The sequence below is a fragment of the Polyodon spathula genome, chromosome 12 (assembly GCF_017654505.1).
Source record: "Polyodon spathula isolate WHYD16114869_AA chromosome 12, ASM1765450v1, whole genome shotgun sequence".
NCBI classification, from domain to species: domain Eukaryota; kingdom Metazoa; phylum Chordata; class Actinopteri; order Acipenseriformes; family Polyodontidae; genus Polyodon; species Polyodon spathula.
This window is the reverse complement of record NC_054545.1, coordinates 28699921-28718953: the sequence shown is the minus strand read 5'-3', so window position 1 is coordinate 28718953 and position 19033 is coordinate 28699921. Positions and strand designations below refer to the sequence as shown.

Here is a 19033-nt window from a genome sequence, read left to right as displayed (position 1 = left end):
TTTGAATAGCAGTGCTACGAAACAACAGCGATTGAGAGTCGATGTGTTTCCCACAATTAGACCAAAGAAGGCATCAACGGTAGTGAAATCAATACCATCTCATCATAAACGTGTGAGTCTCTTGACAAAACACGCCGGGCTCTGATTTCGATACCAATAAGGGCTAGTCTGCGGGTATGCCTGCTTATGCAGGTGATCTCCATCATTGATGTCCAACTCGCTTCCATCAGATATATTGCTTTTGGTTTTGTATGGCTTAAATTGATATAGCTGGATGCCACACACACCAACAACGAGCCCACTGCCATCAAGAAAACTTCCCTCCCCATTACAATCATCACTTTCATTAACTTCTGAAGTACAGTCAGTGAAATCACAGCTTCTCGCCAACGTTTTTTCAATAATATTCACCATCTTTTCCCCCCACCAAGTTCACTCCGTGATGTCACAAGTCAGATTTCACCATCTGTTCCTTGTTGGAAAGAGACCTACTGTAACGCTGTTTGTAACCCAGAAAGGAGTCATACCAAGTCAAATATTTATATTTTTATATCAAATCAGAATAGGAAGAACATTTTTTTATGTTTTTTTTATGAACAAAAAATATGTTTGGGTTCCCTTTAAATAAAATATGTCAATTATGTTCATATAGATTTTTGTTTATGTCTTAAAACTCTAGGTGATGCAAACCCTTTGACCATAGCTGTATGTAGTCAACTAATACTGACAGCCCCTGAATCCAGAATTAATTTGGTTGAAAATACATTTTAATGAAAATCCATAATAGATTTAAAGGTATGACTAAATGCCAGTTTACCCATGTCTGAGTTTCTTCTGTGTTTTATGATACAACACTGGAATTGTTATGTTTGATTAAGTCCTCGAAAAGGTTGTCAGATTTCAAATTTCACTGGCAAAGTTCAAACTAGTCCAGTTTTCACTTAGAAAGTTGGAAAATAGTTCACTTAAAATCTAAACAAAAGGGGCAACAGCAGCCTGTGAGAAAAAAATGGATAGTGTTTCTTTAAAAGCTGTACTTGTTGTTTTAACTCCAGCCCAGTTTCCTGAGGGGGTGTTTTCTTTGGAAAGGTGCAGTCTGGCTGCTCTGCACTTGGTCCCTGCATCTCAATCTGATTGCATTTGTGTTCCTGTGTGTCATAAACTAAAGTTGCCTGTTTTAAGCTAACTTCTTCCCCGAACTGCAAAATCCAGAGAGCATGAATCAGAAATGGGCAGCTGTGTAAGTCTATACCTCTGACTATGTATAATTATAACTTTGTACTGATTTGGGTTTGCCATTGGAACTTTGTGCATATTTTTAAACATTTAGTTAGCTTTTCCAGTTGTATTGAATTAACCTTGTTTCTGAAACAGTGTAGACATCTTATTTTAAATATTTCTGGTTTTATGTTGCTAACATTAAGCTTTTAATTTAATTTTAACTTCTAATTATAGTTTAATTAACAATTTGATATCTGTTTTGTTTTTTTATTACTCCATATTAGAGCTACTGTTTGGATCAATCCAAAGTCTCTATTTTAAAACATTTTTAATTTTTTTTGTTATGTTTTTTATACCTCATCTATCTTTTTAATTATAGTTGTTTAAAAACAATGTGGCTTTTTTTGTGGAAGTTTTTAAACAATTAGACACTGCAGTGCCAGTCTATGGCCACACTACATTTCTAGACAGATAAAGAAAAACTGGAATTGATAGTAATAGTTATTTAGGTCTTATAAATTGATCAGCCATGGTTAAAGCTGCTCAGCTGCCCATACTGCTTCTGTGCTTTTTGCATAGTATTTGCTGTTTGGATTCTGTTCCCCCTACAATTCAATACAAGGTTTTGGAGGAAGTGCCCACTGGGACATTGATTGGAAAGATTGCTGATGATCTGAGACTGGAAGGGGAGAATGAAGCACTGGAGGATTTTCGAATTGTTGAGCCAGTTCGGGCTTTACCGTTCCAGGTTGGACTACAAGATGGGACTCTTTCCATTGCTGATCGCCTGGATAGAGATGCGCTTTGTTGGGATGCCAGCCCTTGTTTGATTACTTTTAATATACTGTATAGAAAAGGAGGGGCCATTGAGCTTTTGCAGTTACAGGTGGAAGTCTTGGATATAAATGATCACAATCCTACTTTTCCAAGCTTGGAGCAGGAAATTGAGATTTCAGAGAGTGCCTCATTGCACACTACAATACCACTGGATAGGGCGCTGGATCCAGATGCTGGCACCAATGCTCTGCATACTTATTCCTTATCCCCTAACCAGCATTTTCAATTAGATGTCATCACCCGGCCAGAAGGAACCAAACATGGGCAGCTTGTGGTTATCAAAGCACTGGACAGGGAGGTTCAGTCTTCATGTGAAATGCTTCTGACAGCCTGTGATAAAGGAAATCCACCCAAATGTGGGACCATGCTGGTAAGGGTTAATGTTTTAGATTCCAATGATAACAGCCCAGTTTTTGAGCGCAGCTTGTTTTCTGTGGAGCTAAAGGAAGACACGATTCCAGGGACCACCATCATCAATCTTCAGGCCACAGATCCTGATCAAGGGGCCAATGGAGAAATTGAGTATTCCTTTAGCAAGCATGTCCCTTTAGAAGTACTGAGCACCTTCAATATTAACCCCAAAACAGGAACAGTGACTCTAACAGGAGTTTTGGACTATGAGGAAAGACATACTTATGAGCTTGACATCCAAGCCAGGGATTTGGGGCCTAATCCCATCCCTGCCCATTGCAAACTCCATATTAAAGTCCTAGATGTTAATGATAATGCACCCAAGATACATGTCATGTGGGCTCCACCAGATTCTGATGTTGCCATGGTTTCTGAGGGTGCTGCTACTGAAACTTTTCTTGCCCTAGTGATGGTATCTGATGCTGACTCTGGGCTCAATGGGAACATCCAATGCCAAATCCATCATGGGCTGGGCCATTTCCGGCTGAGGAGGACCCACGGAGACAACTTTATGGTAGTGACCAATGCCACATTGGATAGGGAGAGGCAGGAGAAGTACAACCTTACTCTAGTGGCCAAGGACCAAGGCATCCCATCCTTCTCTTTGACAAAGCACCTCACCGTACATGTAATGGATGAAAATGACAATGCACCTGTCTTCTCAAAGAGTCTTTATGAAGTTTCTTTCCAGGAGAACAATCCCCATGGCCTCTACATTCTTACGGTCAAAGCTCATGATGTTGACCTGGGTCTCAGTGGGAATATCACTTACTCAATCAAGGATTCCAACAAACTAGAAAAACCAGCTGGATCCTTTATCATCCATCCCACAGATGGTATGATCTACGCTCAGCAGTCGTTAGATTTTGAGCAGACAAAATATCTTACACTCATAGTGGAGGCAACAGACAATGGGCAACCACCACTGTCTAGCAGTGCTTCTGTCTTAATAAATCTCCAAGATGTCAATGATAACCATCCTTTGATTGTGGACCCAGTGCTGAAGAACCACAGGGCAGCACTTAGCATCCCTGTCAACACAGAGAAGAGAGAGATAGTAAGTGAGGTGGAAGAGGCTGCTAGTGAACACAGAGACACACTAACTAATTACCTCCTCGAGCTTTTTCCAAAGAGTAATGACTCTGCAGCAAAAGTGAAACCAGATGGATACCTAGTAACCACTGTAAAAGCCAAGGATGCTGATGCAGGCCTAAATGGAGAGCTCCGCTATGAGATAGCAAGTAGAGATAGTTTGTTTGCAATAGATGAAGTGACTGGACAGATCTATGTGAATACCAGTAATGTTACAGAGCTGATTGGAAAAGTGTTTTTAATAGAGGTCACTATTCGGGACTTGGGTTCTCCACCACTCTCCACTCGATGTTCTTTGGAATTGACTTTTCTCAGTCTCTTTGACCATCTCAAAAACTCTTCTCCTGGCCAGCATGGACTACTGAGCTTTTCCCTGACTATAGCCATCTGCCTTGGGGCCTTCTGTCTTCTGGTTGTCTTGGCAGCAACCTTGGTGACCACTTTCTGTCGGAATGAGAAACGTGAAAACCGGGCTTACAACTGCAGGCAGGCCGAGTCCACTTACACCAGGCACCCTAGGCGTCCACAGAAACAGATCCAGAAGGCAGACATACACTTAGTTCCTGTGTTGAGAAGGAGGCAGGATGAGCCTGTTGGGGAAGATACAGGCAGACCCCCTTCAGCTGGGTCAACATTGACTTTGGATGCCCTGGAAGCCTTTCCTCCTTGTCAGTTCAACCTGTCTCCATCTCTCAGCAGGACTCTTAGGAATCAAACTTTCCCAGAAAACAACAGCACTCTCCCCCTATCCCCTCCAAGAACTCTCCGCAAACCACACAACATTGAGGAGAGTGGGACTCTTCCTCGTACCCCGGCTAACTCCCATAGGACTCTCAAAAAGCCCAAAAATATGGAATTCCACCAAATAGAGGGTTCCACAGCTCAGCTACAGGCATCGCTGCCCTGTACAGGGACACTGATGCTGCCAGGAAAGGCTGCAGTCCAGCACAATGCACTGGAAGAACCAGACTCAGCCCCTGCCTCTCCCCTGTTTCGGACTCTCAGGAGGCAGAGGAACACAGACTCCAAGTCGAGATCAGAGAAAGACAACCATCAGCAGATCTTGAGGAATCTGGTCCGGATCTCTATGGCTGCCTTAGCAGATTACAACCCCATTGAACTCACTGCAGCGTCCACAGAGGTACAGGTATGCATCGCAGAGACAAACTGGGCAACTTTTTTGGGGGGTGAAGGACTGAAAGATAGCAAGAATTCACAATTGTTGATTTACTGTTTTAACCAAGTGTACAGAATTAATAGGTATCCTAACTCAGAACATTAATCAGAAAGATAATATAAAATGTAATGTCTAAATTACATTAAAATTGGCAAATAATACTGAACAAATACGTTTTTACCTAACTGCTGGTGAACTTCTCTAGCATTCCAGAATTCTAAAAAAGTTGTTAAAATGTATTAGAAATAAAAAAGTTCAACTGGATGATGACTGGGAGGAATGGAAATATAACTAGAGCTACAGGCAGGACAGTAGGGATTACACCTAAACTGTATGTATATTATCTGAGGTAAACATTAATTAATCACAAACAATCAGATTTAAAAAACAGCTTGGAATTGTAGAATTCTGAAATGCTTGTGAATATAACCCTATGTTCACATGCAGTTTGTCAATACAATATAATTTACTTTACTTGTATTCTATTAATGCTTGGAGTACTTAAAAAAAGCTTTAAGGAATACAACCTAAAATAAAAATCTTAATTGTTTATATTAGAGTTTTAGATATATTAAGTCAAGTTAAGTCTAGGTAATTTAACACGTGCACACATACTATTATTATTATTTTTTCCTTATTTACTACCTACCTGTTCAGCTTTTGCCTTCAGGGGTTTATGATATGGATTTCAGATTATGTCATATTGTCATCCAAAACCCTGAGACATGTTTGAGAATATTCAAAATATTGAAATAATAGAATTAACTCATTTACCCAAAGGTTTAGTTACAATCTTGTTACATCTGGTAGCTACTATGCATCAAATAGGGAAAGCTTTAAACCACTAGCACAAAACACACAAGCTATTTTAAAATGTTCCGCTCTGTTTTGAAACTTTAGTTCAGTTTCCATATGTGTCTCTGATTTAATCTCTGAAATCTGAGAATAATTTCTCAAGTGTTTATTTTGGTTTTTGCATGACATGTCTTTTCATTTCAGTCAGTTGTCGCAGTAGCTCCAAAATCTACATTTTTTTAGGATGAAAAAGGACAGTACTGATTAAGTATTCAAAATGGATTCTTGAACGATTAATTTGAGATTCAAAATGCATGCCAGAAAATATGCAAACTATCATATACTTTGACTTACTGAAAAGAAATGCTATTAAGTAAATCAAGTTATAATGATACATGATTGCGTCTAGCAAACAGATCTATTTAGATTATAAAATGAATCCAGAAAGAACAGTGACTTGAAAATAACAAAAAATGAATGCAAAAATATGATTCTTGTTTGGTATTGGCTTTTCTATGTAAACGAGGCTGATATTTTGCAAGAGACAGAAGGGAAGAGAGATTGAATTATGCCTCCTTTACATTATAATTTTATGACCCCCTTGTGGAAGCCTCAGGTAGAGACTGAATGGCCATTGTAGTTTGAAATGGCAGTGTGTGTAGTGCTCATCCTGGAAGGAAGCATGTGGAAGAATAGGCTGTATATAGCAGGGTTGCTTTTCTTCTCAATGGGCTTTCCTGTTTTACAGCAAATCTCCCAGCTGCTCTCCTTACTACACCGGGGCCAGTTCCAGCCAAAACCCAACTTCCGGGGGAATAAGTACTCAGCCAGAGCCGGCAGGTGAGGACCTCATTGTTATTTCCCCATTGTTTAAACACAGTCTTTGTAATGACCCAAACTGCAACCCTCACTCTTAATCTGTTTCATTATATTACTCAAGCTGCTTTAATTACTTGGCTCTCTGCGTTGGTTGTTTTTGGCCAACATGTTTCTCCTATGATATTGAGAGAATCAGAAACTGATCTCTTCTTGCAGAAGAAAATGGTCTTGCAGCTGAAAAGTAGGTCCAATGTGCCTAAACTCACCAGCTTTTTAATATGTTGCCTTGGATCTATTGTTATTTTTCAAAGAGCTTAAAATGTAAATATTCTGTAATTCTGAGCTTGATGAAGGTTTCTGACTGGTATGATTATCCAGAGCAAGTACAGCTTGGGCAGCCACATGTCTCTATTTGAATTGTTCTAATGCTAGTGCAAGCTCATTCTAAGTAAATGGTGTGTGTTGGTGTTATGGCGATTAAAGGGTTTGTTTCCAGACGACTCAGTCTTAAATTTCCAAAATGAGTCACTGTGCAGGAAAGTGCATGCATTGCTAAACAGGGCAAGTGGGCAACCATTTAGGTGGCTAAAAGCTAAAGTTTAAGTTTGCCTAAAATGATGTCATGAGATGTGTTTGTCTTTTCCACACATTACCCTAATAATGTTCTTATGCAGTTATCCTGAGTGCACTGGGCATAAGCAAGGCTTAAAAATATAGTGGAATTAATAAGAATATATGGTTAAAAATGAAAAGAAATACTGTTTTGGGCACTTAATTCAACATTCAACAATATTAAAGTCTGCAGGGCACCAGAGAGTTACAAAATAGGGCTCATGGTTTCCTCATCCTGCCCCACCAGTGAACTTTAACCCTTTCTTACAGGGAACTCTTAAAGGGAACAGAGAACCTTAGAGTGAAGGTGGAGTGTGAACAGCTTTATATCTAAGACAGAACACATTGTCTTAGTGTGAGAGTGTGCTGACTATCTGCATGACTGATGTTTCCTCTGCTGCATTCCTCTACAGGTCTGGTGTACAGGATGCTGACTGGCAGAGTACCAAGGACAGTGGTCATGGTGAGAGTGAGGCTGGAGATATGGACTGGGAAACTGGGCAGGACTCTCCCATTGACCCCCTGCTGGTGGAAGAGCTAGATAACCTGCTGACTCAGACAGGTAAGAAGAACTAATATACAAGGTTATACAGAAGTTGCACAAAGGAACAAATGCACAGTTAACATCAGTTGTGAAATCAATGCCATTTGGCTCTCTCAGCCATGTCCACAATTTTAATTGGTGGATTATATGCTGCTGGTGAAAACATTGAAAAACCATGCTAACACCAGGTCCTGCTTGCAAGGCTTCTGCATAACTTCAAAACCTCAACCATAAATTCAGAAACAAAGTCAAGAAGATTGGAAAAACATTTTGGCTAGTGCTGACTTAGAAGAATATTATTCACCTTTACCTCTTAAACTTTATAATTATGTTCATCAAACATTCAGTTCGGTCTGTACTATAGAAACTGAAAAACTATGAAGCTGGCCAAATACCTTTTCGACTAACAACACAGAAATGCAGTATTTCTAAATGTTTAGTTGAACACTGCTGTTTTTCCTCCCAGATGATGTGTTTATGGACCTCCCTGATCCAGCCTGGATGGCTCGCCTGTCTTTGCCACTTACCACAGACTACAGGGAGAACGTCTTTGTCCCTGATGGACCCCTTTCCCTGGAGACCCCCGCTCTTCCCGCAGCTGCCGACGAAGCGGCCTCATTCTCCACCTTCGGAAAGGCCCCTGGTGAGAGTTCGCAGATCTCCGGGCACCTCCTCTCCGAGGTCAGCACCCTCTTTGAGATGCTGCTCACTCAGAAGGCAGACTCTCATCCCAGGACTTCTGCTGAAGTGCTATACAGACTCTCCGCTGCTTACCGCCGCTCCCTGGGTTTGGAAGGGGCAGCAACAGGGGGTGGCAACTTTCCTAGAGACACCCCCAAAACACAAGATAAAGCTGACCCTTCAAGAGATATGGAGATCCATCAATTAGTTTGATTGTGAGAGTATGCTTGTACAATTCTAAATTACACAAGTTAAACTTGTGTATGCTGCACATAAATATGTCACCATTAGGTGGGGTGTCCAGGGCTTGCTTTGTGGATGTTTTAAGATCTGAATATGCTTTTTAATAAAAGCAGAGCAGGAGGGCTGACAGCAGTGTCAACTAAAAGCTGTACTTCCGCAGTACACTGTGGAGAAACTCTTTGGAAATGACAGCATACAGCAACCAAATATCAAACAACGGAATGAGATAAAACTGTTGTGGTTTAACAGCAAAAACAAATAATGTTGTTTGGAAAAGAAATTGTACTAAAACAGTTTAACTTACCTTTAAAGTAATATTTCAGGTATTTTAATTAAAAAAAATGTCAGTAACATATTACGAAAACTTTACTTTGTTTATGCAAAAAGGATACACATTTTGTTAGTAACTGGATGACTGGTGTTGTGTGGGATACTAGTGTAAGACCCTTTAGTTTATGTCAATTGCCAGTTCAGACACTAGCCTGTGAGGTGATTACAGATGGAAACAGGGCAATTACAAAAAGGTGCTACTCTAATGATGGACATGCCCTGACGGCCTACCTGGCTTTGAATCTTTCAAACCAGAAAACACCTCAAAATAACCTTTGGTCCAATAGACATATTTCAGTCTCCTATACTATTTGTAAATAGCTGTAACATATGCTATTGACATACATGTATGTGTACAATGACCACAAGCCTATAGAGACTGGTGTTATTTAATCTTGTATTTGATGTTTGTTTATATCTTACCTGTGCCCTCTTCCCTGTGCAAGCAAACACATACTGTAAGTAAGGATCAGCCTGGCATCTCTTGGGTGACAAGGCTCTAAAATGTCCCATTTATGCATGTTCAACAATGTACATTTATATTTTACTTTTGTATTTATTTAAGTTTACATTCATTTTGTGTACAGTATTAAAATACAACAATGTAAAACAAAATATGATTTTAGAAGTAATAAAATCGATGAGATTTTTCAGAATACAGTACATATTTGGTAGAAAACAAATATAAATTCTACAAAAATAACAATGCTTAGTTAATGTATATACTGCAGGTGCTGCCTGCCTCCCCCCACACACGTAAGTTATTTTTCTACAAATCTAGGATGTATATTTTTTTCTAACAAACTGATGTTTTAAACACTCCTGTGTTGCCATGTAAAGATTGCACTTTTTAATATTTTGTTCATTAAAAAAAAAATTGTACAAATTCTGATTAACTGTCTCTCGATACAATATTTCTGTTATTTAGCTCAAATTTGTTCTGCTGATGCCCTCTCATGGGAAACTGAACGAATTACAATATCCTCTTAAAAATTAAAAAAAAAAGGTAAGAACGTCTACCAGTCAATACTGCGCTCTAATTCAAAGTTTTAATACTTTGAATTAGAGCGACTTTAATACTCCCTTCTGTTATACCATATTTGTACTTCCTACAACTTTGATTTGCTGTAATTGAATACTGTACAGCACTAAACTTTCAGAACTGTGTTGTTAATACAGACTGCGCACATATTCACAAAAGGATGAGCTTGTTTAAATGAACACATAGCAATGCCTCTTTTCATAGACTTGTATGCTGTAGTGGTGGCCACAGGAGGTGACAGTGGAGGTAGTACCAAAAGTGTATTGGTTGCTGATGAAATTTAAGTAATCATTTGATTTGACAGTGCAACAGTAAGCTATTCTGTGGTGTTTGTTGACTGGTAGCGGATCTCCTGCATGCCCAGTGCCTGGAAGCACACAGAATAATGGGAGCTGTTGTGAATGTAGTGCAGGAACTCCTTGGCCCCTGGAAGATGGGTGTTATTGACCACGATGATGCAACCCTTGGTTAGAAGCCTGCCCTCTTCCAGGGCCAGCAAGTCAGGCAGGTACCGAGACACATCGTGGTCCATGAAAACCAGGTCCAGGCTCTGCACCCCAAACTGGGGCTGCAGCTGGGGAATGGCTGTAGAGGACGGGGAGACCAGCAACCGGAACTGAACAAGAAACAACAGTCCTGTAAGTAAGTGTGGGCTGCAAGCTGCATCCTGCAGCCATACAGGGTCACACCTTCACAGCTTCACAAAATTGAGACACAATAGGCTGCTAGGTGGGGCAGTGCTTTAATGAATTTCCTGTAAAGACAGGAGTTGGAATCCAACTTTAACTTGCAAAACCATTAAACAGTTTGGCATGATTTAGAAGAGCTGACAGTATCTGATCGAGGCATGGGGCAGTGTGACAGTGGGTTGCTACTTTGGTGGGTTTGTGTGTGTGCCTTGTATTTTAAACACTAGACTACTGTGTGTGCTGTCTATACTCACCTGCGAGTGTTTGAATCCAGCCACCAGGATCATCTCCTCTCCCAAATCGGCTGTGCCCGGGTCTTGTTCCACGGTGTAGAGCTTCCCCGACACAGGCAGGAGCCTGAGCATGCGAATAGCAGAGTACCCACAGTGCGTGCCGAGCTCCAGAACCAGCAGCGGAGCAGCCCGGCTCACTGCGCTGTCCAGAAACTCCCCTGGAACACACCAGAAATGGTGAACTCACAGCAAAACTGGATCTGTTTACGGTGGTGGCCACTGCACATCACCTTACCTTTGACCAAAACACAAAGGTACAGTCTACAAAACTTTCAAGACTCTTTCATTTGTGAGTTGAGGACTGCGAGACAGCAGAACAGGCCTCTTACTATTTGTTCAGGTGACAGGCAGCAACATAGGTGGGGTTTCCTAAGGCCTGTCCACAAGTACTCCAGACTCTCCCTTTATACCAGATCTAATGAGTGTCAATCAGAGGCAGGTCATTTATCAGTTGCCATATACTGTATCAGGCAAACCTGAGACAGATTCAATCAAGAGGGAACACTAGAAGCTCCCTATCAAACATGGCCAAACCTGAAGAAAGGTGGGGATGTACCTGGTGACAGCATTGACCACACCCCATGAGTTACCCCCCATTATTGCCCAAGGTTGGGGGTTCACTGTACTTTTCCTGCTGTATGAGGCAAAGGATTTGGATTTTACTATAACACATGGATAGCAAAAAGCTACTGAATTTCAAACAGAAGTTATTATACGGCTCGGGTAACATGAATTCATATATTTAATATCCACGGTTACCTTTCTCTTGCCCAATGCTGCAGGTGGGCTGTGTTTGAGAATAGCACTCAAAGGTCTGCAGCACGCTCTCTGGCTGCCCGTGGGTGGAGTTCATCAGGACGAAGCTGTGTGTGCGGATCTCCAATGATCTCTGTGTGAAGCTGTTCATCTTTCTCCTATGGAACACGCTCCGACACAGCGCCCCCACCCGCTCCCGGTAATGGAACACCAGCGTGGCAATCACAGGGAGCAAGGGCAGCGCAACAACAACCGACAGCCACATCGCTGGGGGAGGGGACCTTATTGCAATATAAGAGTGAAGCTTAACAGCCACTTGCTATCCATAGGAATCCATGACCAATACGAAATGTTAATGATACATAAATACACAGTTTAATAAAACAACATTGAGCCGTGCATTCTAACTTTAAAAAGATCAACAATGCAACTGGGTATTGCATTATTCTACTAAGTGTATTAGTTGTAAGTATAAATTGTCTTCCCTAGCTCCTCTGTGGTGGAACCAGCTGGCGGAGAACTTCTCACTGCCTTCCGCCACCTCCTCAAGACACCTGTTTAGACTGCCCTTGAAATACCCCTCCTAGCACCACGTTGCTGGATCCTCCTGCACTTTCCTTGCACTATTTTATTGTAGATATGCATTGCTGTAATCCTCACTTGTTGCATCTTATTTCATATTGTACTTTAGTAGTATAATTGACACTTTGTAAACTACACTGTATTTAAATATTGGCATTGTAACACTATACTACCCTATAACTGCTTAGAAAACAAACAAACACAAAAACATTCACAAGATTCTCAATTGGATCATGATGATATGTCGACAAGCGCGCCATCTGCTGTCTGATGAGAAAATGCACTCAATTCAGCTCTACTTTGATTTACATTGATTTTGTACAATATACAGTAACGACGACTACGACTAATTTGAATGTTTTTGAATGATATTCGAGCAGTAAAAACTCTCTAAAATACATGATTATTGCAGTATTCCCTGCTTATTCATATTAACAGCAGTATACAGGGGTGCAAATGGTTTCAAAAATTGGTGCTAAACTGTTTTGAAAGTTTACACCAGAGCCTACTGGTGCTAAATTATCAAACCCCACCCTAATCAAACCCTCCTCCCCGCCCGGTCTTCAATTAGCTGTTAATTTTCTGTGTTACAGTAAAGGAATAATATATATATATATATATATATATATATATATATATATATATATATATATATATATATATATATATATATACACACACACACACACGCACACAAATAAAATACATATTTTTACAAGCCAATACCAAATGTCCGCTTGCTCAGTTTGCTTACCTGAAAGCTGAAAGTGTGGCGATCTAAGCGTACTTCCTATGCTCGGAACTTAGTCTCAGGACATGTGTTTCGTTGTTTTACCAAAAAAAAAAAAAAAAAAGCACATTTGACTACTCTGGTAGGTGTGTGACGACTACTTTAAATGCTCGTATTAAACACAACGAACAAGTGATGCGAACATCAATGCGAACTGTAAACGTGTCTCCTTTTCAAAGCGCTTAGTGTCAGAAGCAAATGTGCTGTGTCAACAACATGCACTAGTTCACTCCTGTCAGGGTCAGCTGCCCCCCATGTTTATGGAGCAACACCGCATACCGGTCTGGTGCCGGGAAAACTACCTGAACGAAACGAACACCTCTTACCTACTAATATGCGTGAGAGAGATATTATATATATATATATATATATATATATATATATATATATATATATATATATATATATATATATAACAAGAGGTATATTGGAAAACTCGTTTTAAGCAGTAGCTACTCGCGATCCTTTTAACTTACATGAATCATAAATTCAAAGTATAATCCCGGTTAAAAGGAAGTGAATATTTGACCCCTTATCATTCCACGTAGCTAAGCAACGTTAAAGACACATGGTTATAAACAAAAACGGCTTACAAGACAACCAGTTAAAGAGCGCATTAATTAACCAGCAGAGCTATTTAGATGATGCTTTGCAATATCAAAGTTTAGCTTTCTTTAAACTTAGTTCTAGGGTATACATGATTTGTGAATATCCAAGTTTTAGTAAGTCAACTATATACATACTGTACTACTTTATGTTATTGAGGGGAATTCAAGGTCAAGCTCCTGCAGTGTCACCTTCAGTCACAATTATTTATAATATATCAGAGTGGAAAGTTATCTTTAATACTTGTGAGATTTAACATATTTAACCCATCTGAGCCCCTGCTGTCTGTTAATTTATAGAATAATTTTGGACCTCTATGTAACAATGGCCGCATTTGAATTCCAAAACAATCCTTATGGTAAATAAAGTATAAAATAAACACCAGTTATACAATAGGAAAAATATATTTATTGATAGCAGTGCATCAAAATATTTCACTACATTATTACATACATATATATTTATTTGCAAAATACTAATCATTTAACTGTTTTCCAGGTTTTTACAGTACCAAGGCCAAAAGTAGCAGTGTTAAAATACCCACCCAGGAATCCAAAACACATGCATTAGACATGTGCTCTCAACCTTGCACAAGCCAGCACAAATAAATAGATTCAAAGCAATTTTGTAGTACATTTTCATTTGACACCTGGGCATATTTCCAAACCCAGAATAGCATTAGCATGTCTTTTTTTTTTCCCCATTCCCCTTTGGCATTGACATTTGTGTGACTTGTGTATAACAACAATCGTACTCATCTCTCCAACATAGAACCCAAACAATACAGACCTCTTCAAGCATATGAACACAAGTAAAGCCCAATGGTAGAGATTTAGTTTAAGAGCCCCCCCCCCCCCCCCCCCCCCCACACGCACACACACACACACACACAGAAACAAGGAATCTGAAACCCTGTGCTTGGTTGTACATAAAACAAAACTGAATACACCAATCCATCTACCCACTCTGGATAAAATGGTTTCATACAGGGTCAAAAAAATTAAAATAAAAGTTTCACCTTTAATCTGTTGGAAGTCCCTACAAAGATCCATGATGAAAGTTTAAATATTTGTTACGTTGATAAAATGGGCATCATGCCTCCTCAGATGGGTAGAGATGCATTAAAACTCAAAATGCATTATGTGCTACATAAAAAAGGCACATTGCAATGAGTCCTATCTTTATTAAGCCATTTTTGTTAAAAATGAACCCACCTGACAAAAAATAAATAATAATCCTCAACAATTAAGGAATAACGGCCAGATGGCAGGACGGAATTCCTTATAAATATATATTTAAGTGTGAGTCTGAAACAGATTTTTGAACTTCACAGGTTTTCTTACGTCAGGAACATGTTTTTGACACCCTATCCAACCCCCATCATCCACACACAGGAAGCTGGTTTAGGTGAAAAGGGTTTATTGTTTCATGGCTCTTGAACAAAGCTTGTTATAGAATAGGTAACAAGCATCGTGCAGATGCTTCCGGTGCTCCAAGAGAGGGGCAAAACCTGGCCGAGGTTGTTTGGGATTGGGAGGTCTGCTGTTTCTGAGGGTCTTTCTGATCCAAGCCACAACCGATCCGCTGCAGAGATGCACAGCGAGGATCTGATTGTTCTTATAACCACATCCTCTGAAATAAAATAAGAAAAAAAAAAGTTTAACTGGAGAGATGCTTGTGGGTCTAAATATTAAATATAACAAATCTTAGTAGACATTCAAAACAGGTTTGCTTTAAAGTAAACCTTTTCTTTAACAGAAATAAACCTATTTGTAATCTATTTAAGTACCCAGCTACATTTTGCCTTTGCAGCTTTAAGCAAACTGGTACTTAACTACAATAAAGTATATAAGTAATATTTTACATATTTAAAAATTGGGAAGTTTTGTTATGTCGTTCACTTTGACAGTGTTCAATTTTAAAACGTACTCCAAAACAGTCCACCATTTCTTAGAAAAATCATCCTTCAAAATGTTCAATCCGAATTCGAAGGTAAAACTAAGAAACTAAGTAGACAAACATTTCAGCTAGTGTCTTGTGTGTACTGTAATTAAACTGTAAAGGGAACAGACAAGACGAAAAATCATCTCAAAACCTCAAAATACAGTTTCCAGCAATTAACTTACTTGCTGCCTCACCTTGTACTCCCTGGCAGTGGAGGCTAGTCAGAGTGAGCTGAGCCTTGCTATTCCCCGCTTTAGCAGCCTGCCGGTAGTGATCTATCGCAGTCCTGTAGCACTAACGTACTCCAAAGCCTCTCTCATAACACTGACCCAAATTAAACTGACTCTCGGAGTCCTGCAATAAAAATAAAATGAGTAGGCATAATATTTAATATTTATAGACATACCTAACAGGGTCGGAAATAAGACTCCCATTGTATCGCAGTTTGATCCATTCCTGGTTTTACTAGGAGTCTAATAAAAAGACACACCCGAGCTTGTTACTTATAAGCTGTGGCTTGTCAATCTCATAGTAAAACATGGAACAGGTGAAACTGCTGTGCAATACAAATCTTCTTCTATCCCTGCATAATCTATACATTTTCATGAGAGGCACCCAAAAGTCTTGTTATATATTCCTCTGGCTGGTATCATTGTAAACTACACTGGCCCAATTTTTCTGGTACAATATGAACACACACTCACCCCGTTGTGTGCCGCCATCTTCAGGTATAGGACAGCTTTTTTCTCGTCTCTGTAGGGCTCCTGAGTAAACAGCACTCCTAGGTACACCTGAGCCTGCACAACACAAGTAAAACATTATTCCACAATAACATAGCTCTTATAGGTACTGTGGACTCTGTAAACCACAAGTGAGGTGGGGCAGTGGCTGATGCACTAGTCTTTCACTTATGAAGCTTGAGGTTTCACCAAACAGCCTTGCAACTTAGCACAATTGTCAGTTTCTGCTGGAGTGAATACATTTTCAGCAAACCTAGGTTCTCTCTGGTCATAACCAGTACAGAAGTGTGTGTATGTTACCTACGAGAAAGAAATGCACTTGGTCTCATTATCCGCTCACCTCTTTGAGGCCTGAAGCAGCAGCCTGCTCCATCAGCCCAATGGTTCTCTGAGTATCCGTGGCATCCCTTGTTGCTTTGCTGTGCAGGATGTACTTAGCGTATCGGTATTGTGCCTGGCTGTGTCCTGCAATAGCAGCCTGTTTGCAATACAGAGCAGCCTAAGGAAGAAACACACCTGTAAATGATTTCTATAGCAAGATCCAATACATCATTTAGACTCAACTCCAGCTTCATGTTCCTTTCCTTTTTTATGCTTTTGTTACCATAAATAGTGCTTCTGTTACCATACAATAGCAACTCTGTAATCATACCTTTTCCATGTTCTTCACAACCCCTCTTCCCTTTTCATAGCATACTCCCAGGTTGAACCTTGCCTTGCAGTATCCTTGACTGGCAGCCATACTGAAACAGGAGAATGCAGTCTGATAGTCCTCTGCTTTGGTATGCTCAAGACCTGTGGCAAAATACATTTCCAACTTTGGAAAAATATATAGGCCACACATGAAATGCATTCTATTTACTGAAAATAAAAACATCTTTCACACAATACCAACACTTGAAAACCTACAAAATCTATTTTATTGGGAACTCCTTTCCACTGTTTTTTTTTTTTTTACTTTTAGTTACATCACCCCATGCAGACATAAACAGTTGCAGTATTTAGACCTATTGCTGTTTAGATCATTAAAAAATAGACCCAAGTTATTAAAATGAAGATATTTAGACATCTGGAACACCTTACCATTGGTGAAAGTTTCCTTTAAAAAAAAAAATATATATTTATTTATATATATATATATATATATATATATATATATATATATATATATATATATATATATATATATATATATATATATACACACAGACACAGACACACACAATCAATAAATACATTTAAATGTGACATATTTTAAGTGAATAACAAGCTTCCAGACATCTGTCAAGGAAACTATAAGCACTAAAGTTACCTTTTTGTTTTCTATTAGGTTCTCTCGAAGTCCACCTTCTTCACGGACTGTAGTGTCTGCAGCCAGAACCTCACCTAAAACATGCACAAGACAGTGTATTTCTTTGTCTCATACCGTTCTCTAGTTTCCATGAATAAATGTATATCTAGTACATGAAAATCCTTGCCTGTATTTAAAACAGCATGGTTAAATGCACTTTCCTGGGTGGTGGAGGAAGTGGAACTATCTGTAAAGCTGGACGATTTCCCAGAGCTCGTACTTTGATTGTCCAACCTTCTCAGGCAATTCACATTCACCCTTCTAGGCAAAACATCCTGATGGGTCACTAAAATAAAATAAAAAAAAAACAAAAAAACGCTGATTAACTTTATTTGGCACAGTAAAACGAAGAATCTCCCCACTGCAAATGTGATGGCAAGTCTTATTACAGGATGAATGGCACAGTGGAAGTTTTACTCACACAAATCAACAAAGGCCCTGTATCCACATCTGTAAATCTGTGTTGGCTCCCTAAGATGGCTCTGATCGCAGTTAGAGAGATGGAAGTGAACACGTCTAGACAGCTGAAGAAACAACACTGCTGCTGCCCCCTGGAAAACAAGAAGCACAACTCAATCACTAGAAGACACACCATGACTAACAACAACTTAATTTATCATTCTACACAAACAGGACCTGTAGATGGTAATTTCCTTCTATTTAAAATGCCTTGGGTGAAAATATCAATGAAATGCAAATTAAAATAAAACCTAAACTGTGCTTACCCATCCCACAGCGCCCAAAGCAGTGAAGCGTGGGAGGCCTGCAGAGTAATAATGAAAAGTCTTCTCCTTCTGCTGCTGCTGGTCCCCATTCTCTCCATTGTGTGAGCTAGAACTGAACAAACTACTGCAGAAACAGATGAAAAAGAGAGGAACAAAATATTACTGGAAGGGAACTGAAACTACACTGGACTTGAGGATTTGATCTGTGCACTCCTGTTAAATATTAACTTATTTTTACCACAAGAGCTACTGTCCAAATCAATGACTTTTGCTATTATCAATATTCATTAAGTTTAACAAGACTGGAAGTTTCTGGTGTACACTCAAAGTGTATTTGTGTGTGTGTGTGTGTGTGTGTGTGTGTGTGTGTGTGTGTATATATATATATATATATATATATATATATATATATATATATATATATATATATATATATATATATATATATGAACACACATGAAATTGCGAACTAAAAATATGAAAACATAGAACCATTATAATATAAAATAATTCAAAATTTACAACGAAATCAGTCAACGTCACATGGGTTGGTCCATACATGCCAGAAAAGGTCTTCCGGGTGACTGTATGATACTGTTAGTGTGAGCTCAATAAATTAGGACGTAAAATAATAATAATAAAACCATTGCGCGCGCCCCACTTGGAACATCTAGGAACGCGCTTTTGTGCGTTTCAATTTGAAAATGTGAAATCTAGTTATTCCAAAACAACGTTCTCGGAGAAAGAAAAAAA

At 39.4% G+C, this 19033-nt stretch overlaps 2 protein-coding genes and 1 pseudogene across 3 annotated transcripts; 1 reads left to right on the top strand and 2 right to left on the bottom strand.

Annotated features, from left to right (window-relative positions):
- The first annotated feature begins 1458 nt into the window (after positions 1–1458).
- pcdh12 (protocadherin 12) lies at positions 1459–8403 on the top strand. Of its 2 annotated transcripts, none has more exons than XM_041266519.1 (4): positions 1459–4702; positions 6282–6373; positions 7378–7526; positions 7975–8403. In XM_041266519.1, the coding sequence occupies exons 1-4, from the start codon at positions 1751–1753 to the stop codon at positions 8400–8402; spliced, it is 3621 nt and encodes a 1206-aa protein (XP_041122453.1). In that variant the 5' UTR covers positions 1459–1750; the 3' UTR covers position 8403. The 2 variants fall into 2 exon arrangements, with proteins under 2 accessions (XP_041122453.1, XP_041122452.1); XM_041266518.1 differs by having other exon boundaries at positions 1460–4708.
- Positions 8404–10119: 1716 nt separating this feature from the next.
- LOC121324523 (transmembrane O-methyltransferase homolog) lies at positions 10120–13247 on the bottom strand. The gene is made up of 4 exons (XM_041266520.1): positions 12879–13247; positions 11546–11823; positions 10748–10944; positions 10120–10420 (listed from the first exon to the last, which is right to left on the bottom strand). The coding sequence occupies exons 2-4, from the start codon at positions 11805–11807 to the stop codon at positions 10121–10123; spliced, it is 759 nt and encodes a 252-aa protein (XP_041122454.1). The 5' UTR covers positions 11808–11823; positions 12879–13247; the 3' UTR covers position 10120.
- Positions 13248–14946: 1699 nt separating this feature from the next.
- LOC121324862 lies at positions 14947–18950 on the bottom strand (annotated as a pseudogene).
- Positions 18951–19033: the final 83 nt, after the last annotated feature.

What these genes read in the sequence shown, in the direction of transcription:
- pcdh12 (XM_041266518.1), top strand. Translation starts at nt 1,751, where the DNA reads ATGGTTAAAGCTGCTCAGCTGCCCATACTGCTTCTGTGCTTTTTGCAT. An exon ending in TACTCAGCCAGAGCCGGCAG is followed by an intron (nt 6,374 to 7,377) that starts GTGAGGACCTCA and finishes ATTCCTCTACAG; the next exon opens with GTCTGGTGTACAGGATGCTG. An exon ending in TAACCTGCTGACTCAGACAG is followed by an intron (nt 7,527 to 7,974) that starts GTAAGAAGAACT and finishes TTTTCCTCCCAG; the next exon opens with ATGATGTGTTTATGGACCTC.
- LOC121324523 (XM_041266520.1), bottom strand. Translation starts at nt 11,807, where the DNA reads ATGTGGCTGTCGGTTGTTGTTGCGCTGCCCTTGCTCCCTGTGATTGCC. An exon ending in CAGCATTGGGCAAGAGAAAG is followed by an intron (nt 10,945 to 11,545) that starts GTAACCGTGGAT and finishes GGTGTGTTCCAG; the next exon opens with GGGAGTTTCTGGACAGCGCA. An exon ending in CTGGATTCAAACACTCGCAG is followed by an intron (nt 10,421 to 10,747) that starts GTGAGTATAGAC and finishes TTTCTTGTTCAG; the next exon opens with TTCCGGTTGCTGGTCTCCCC.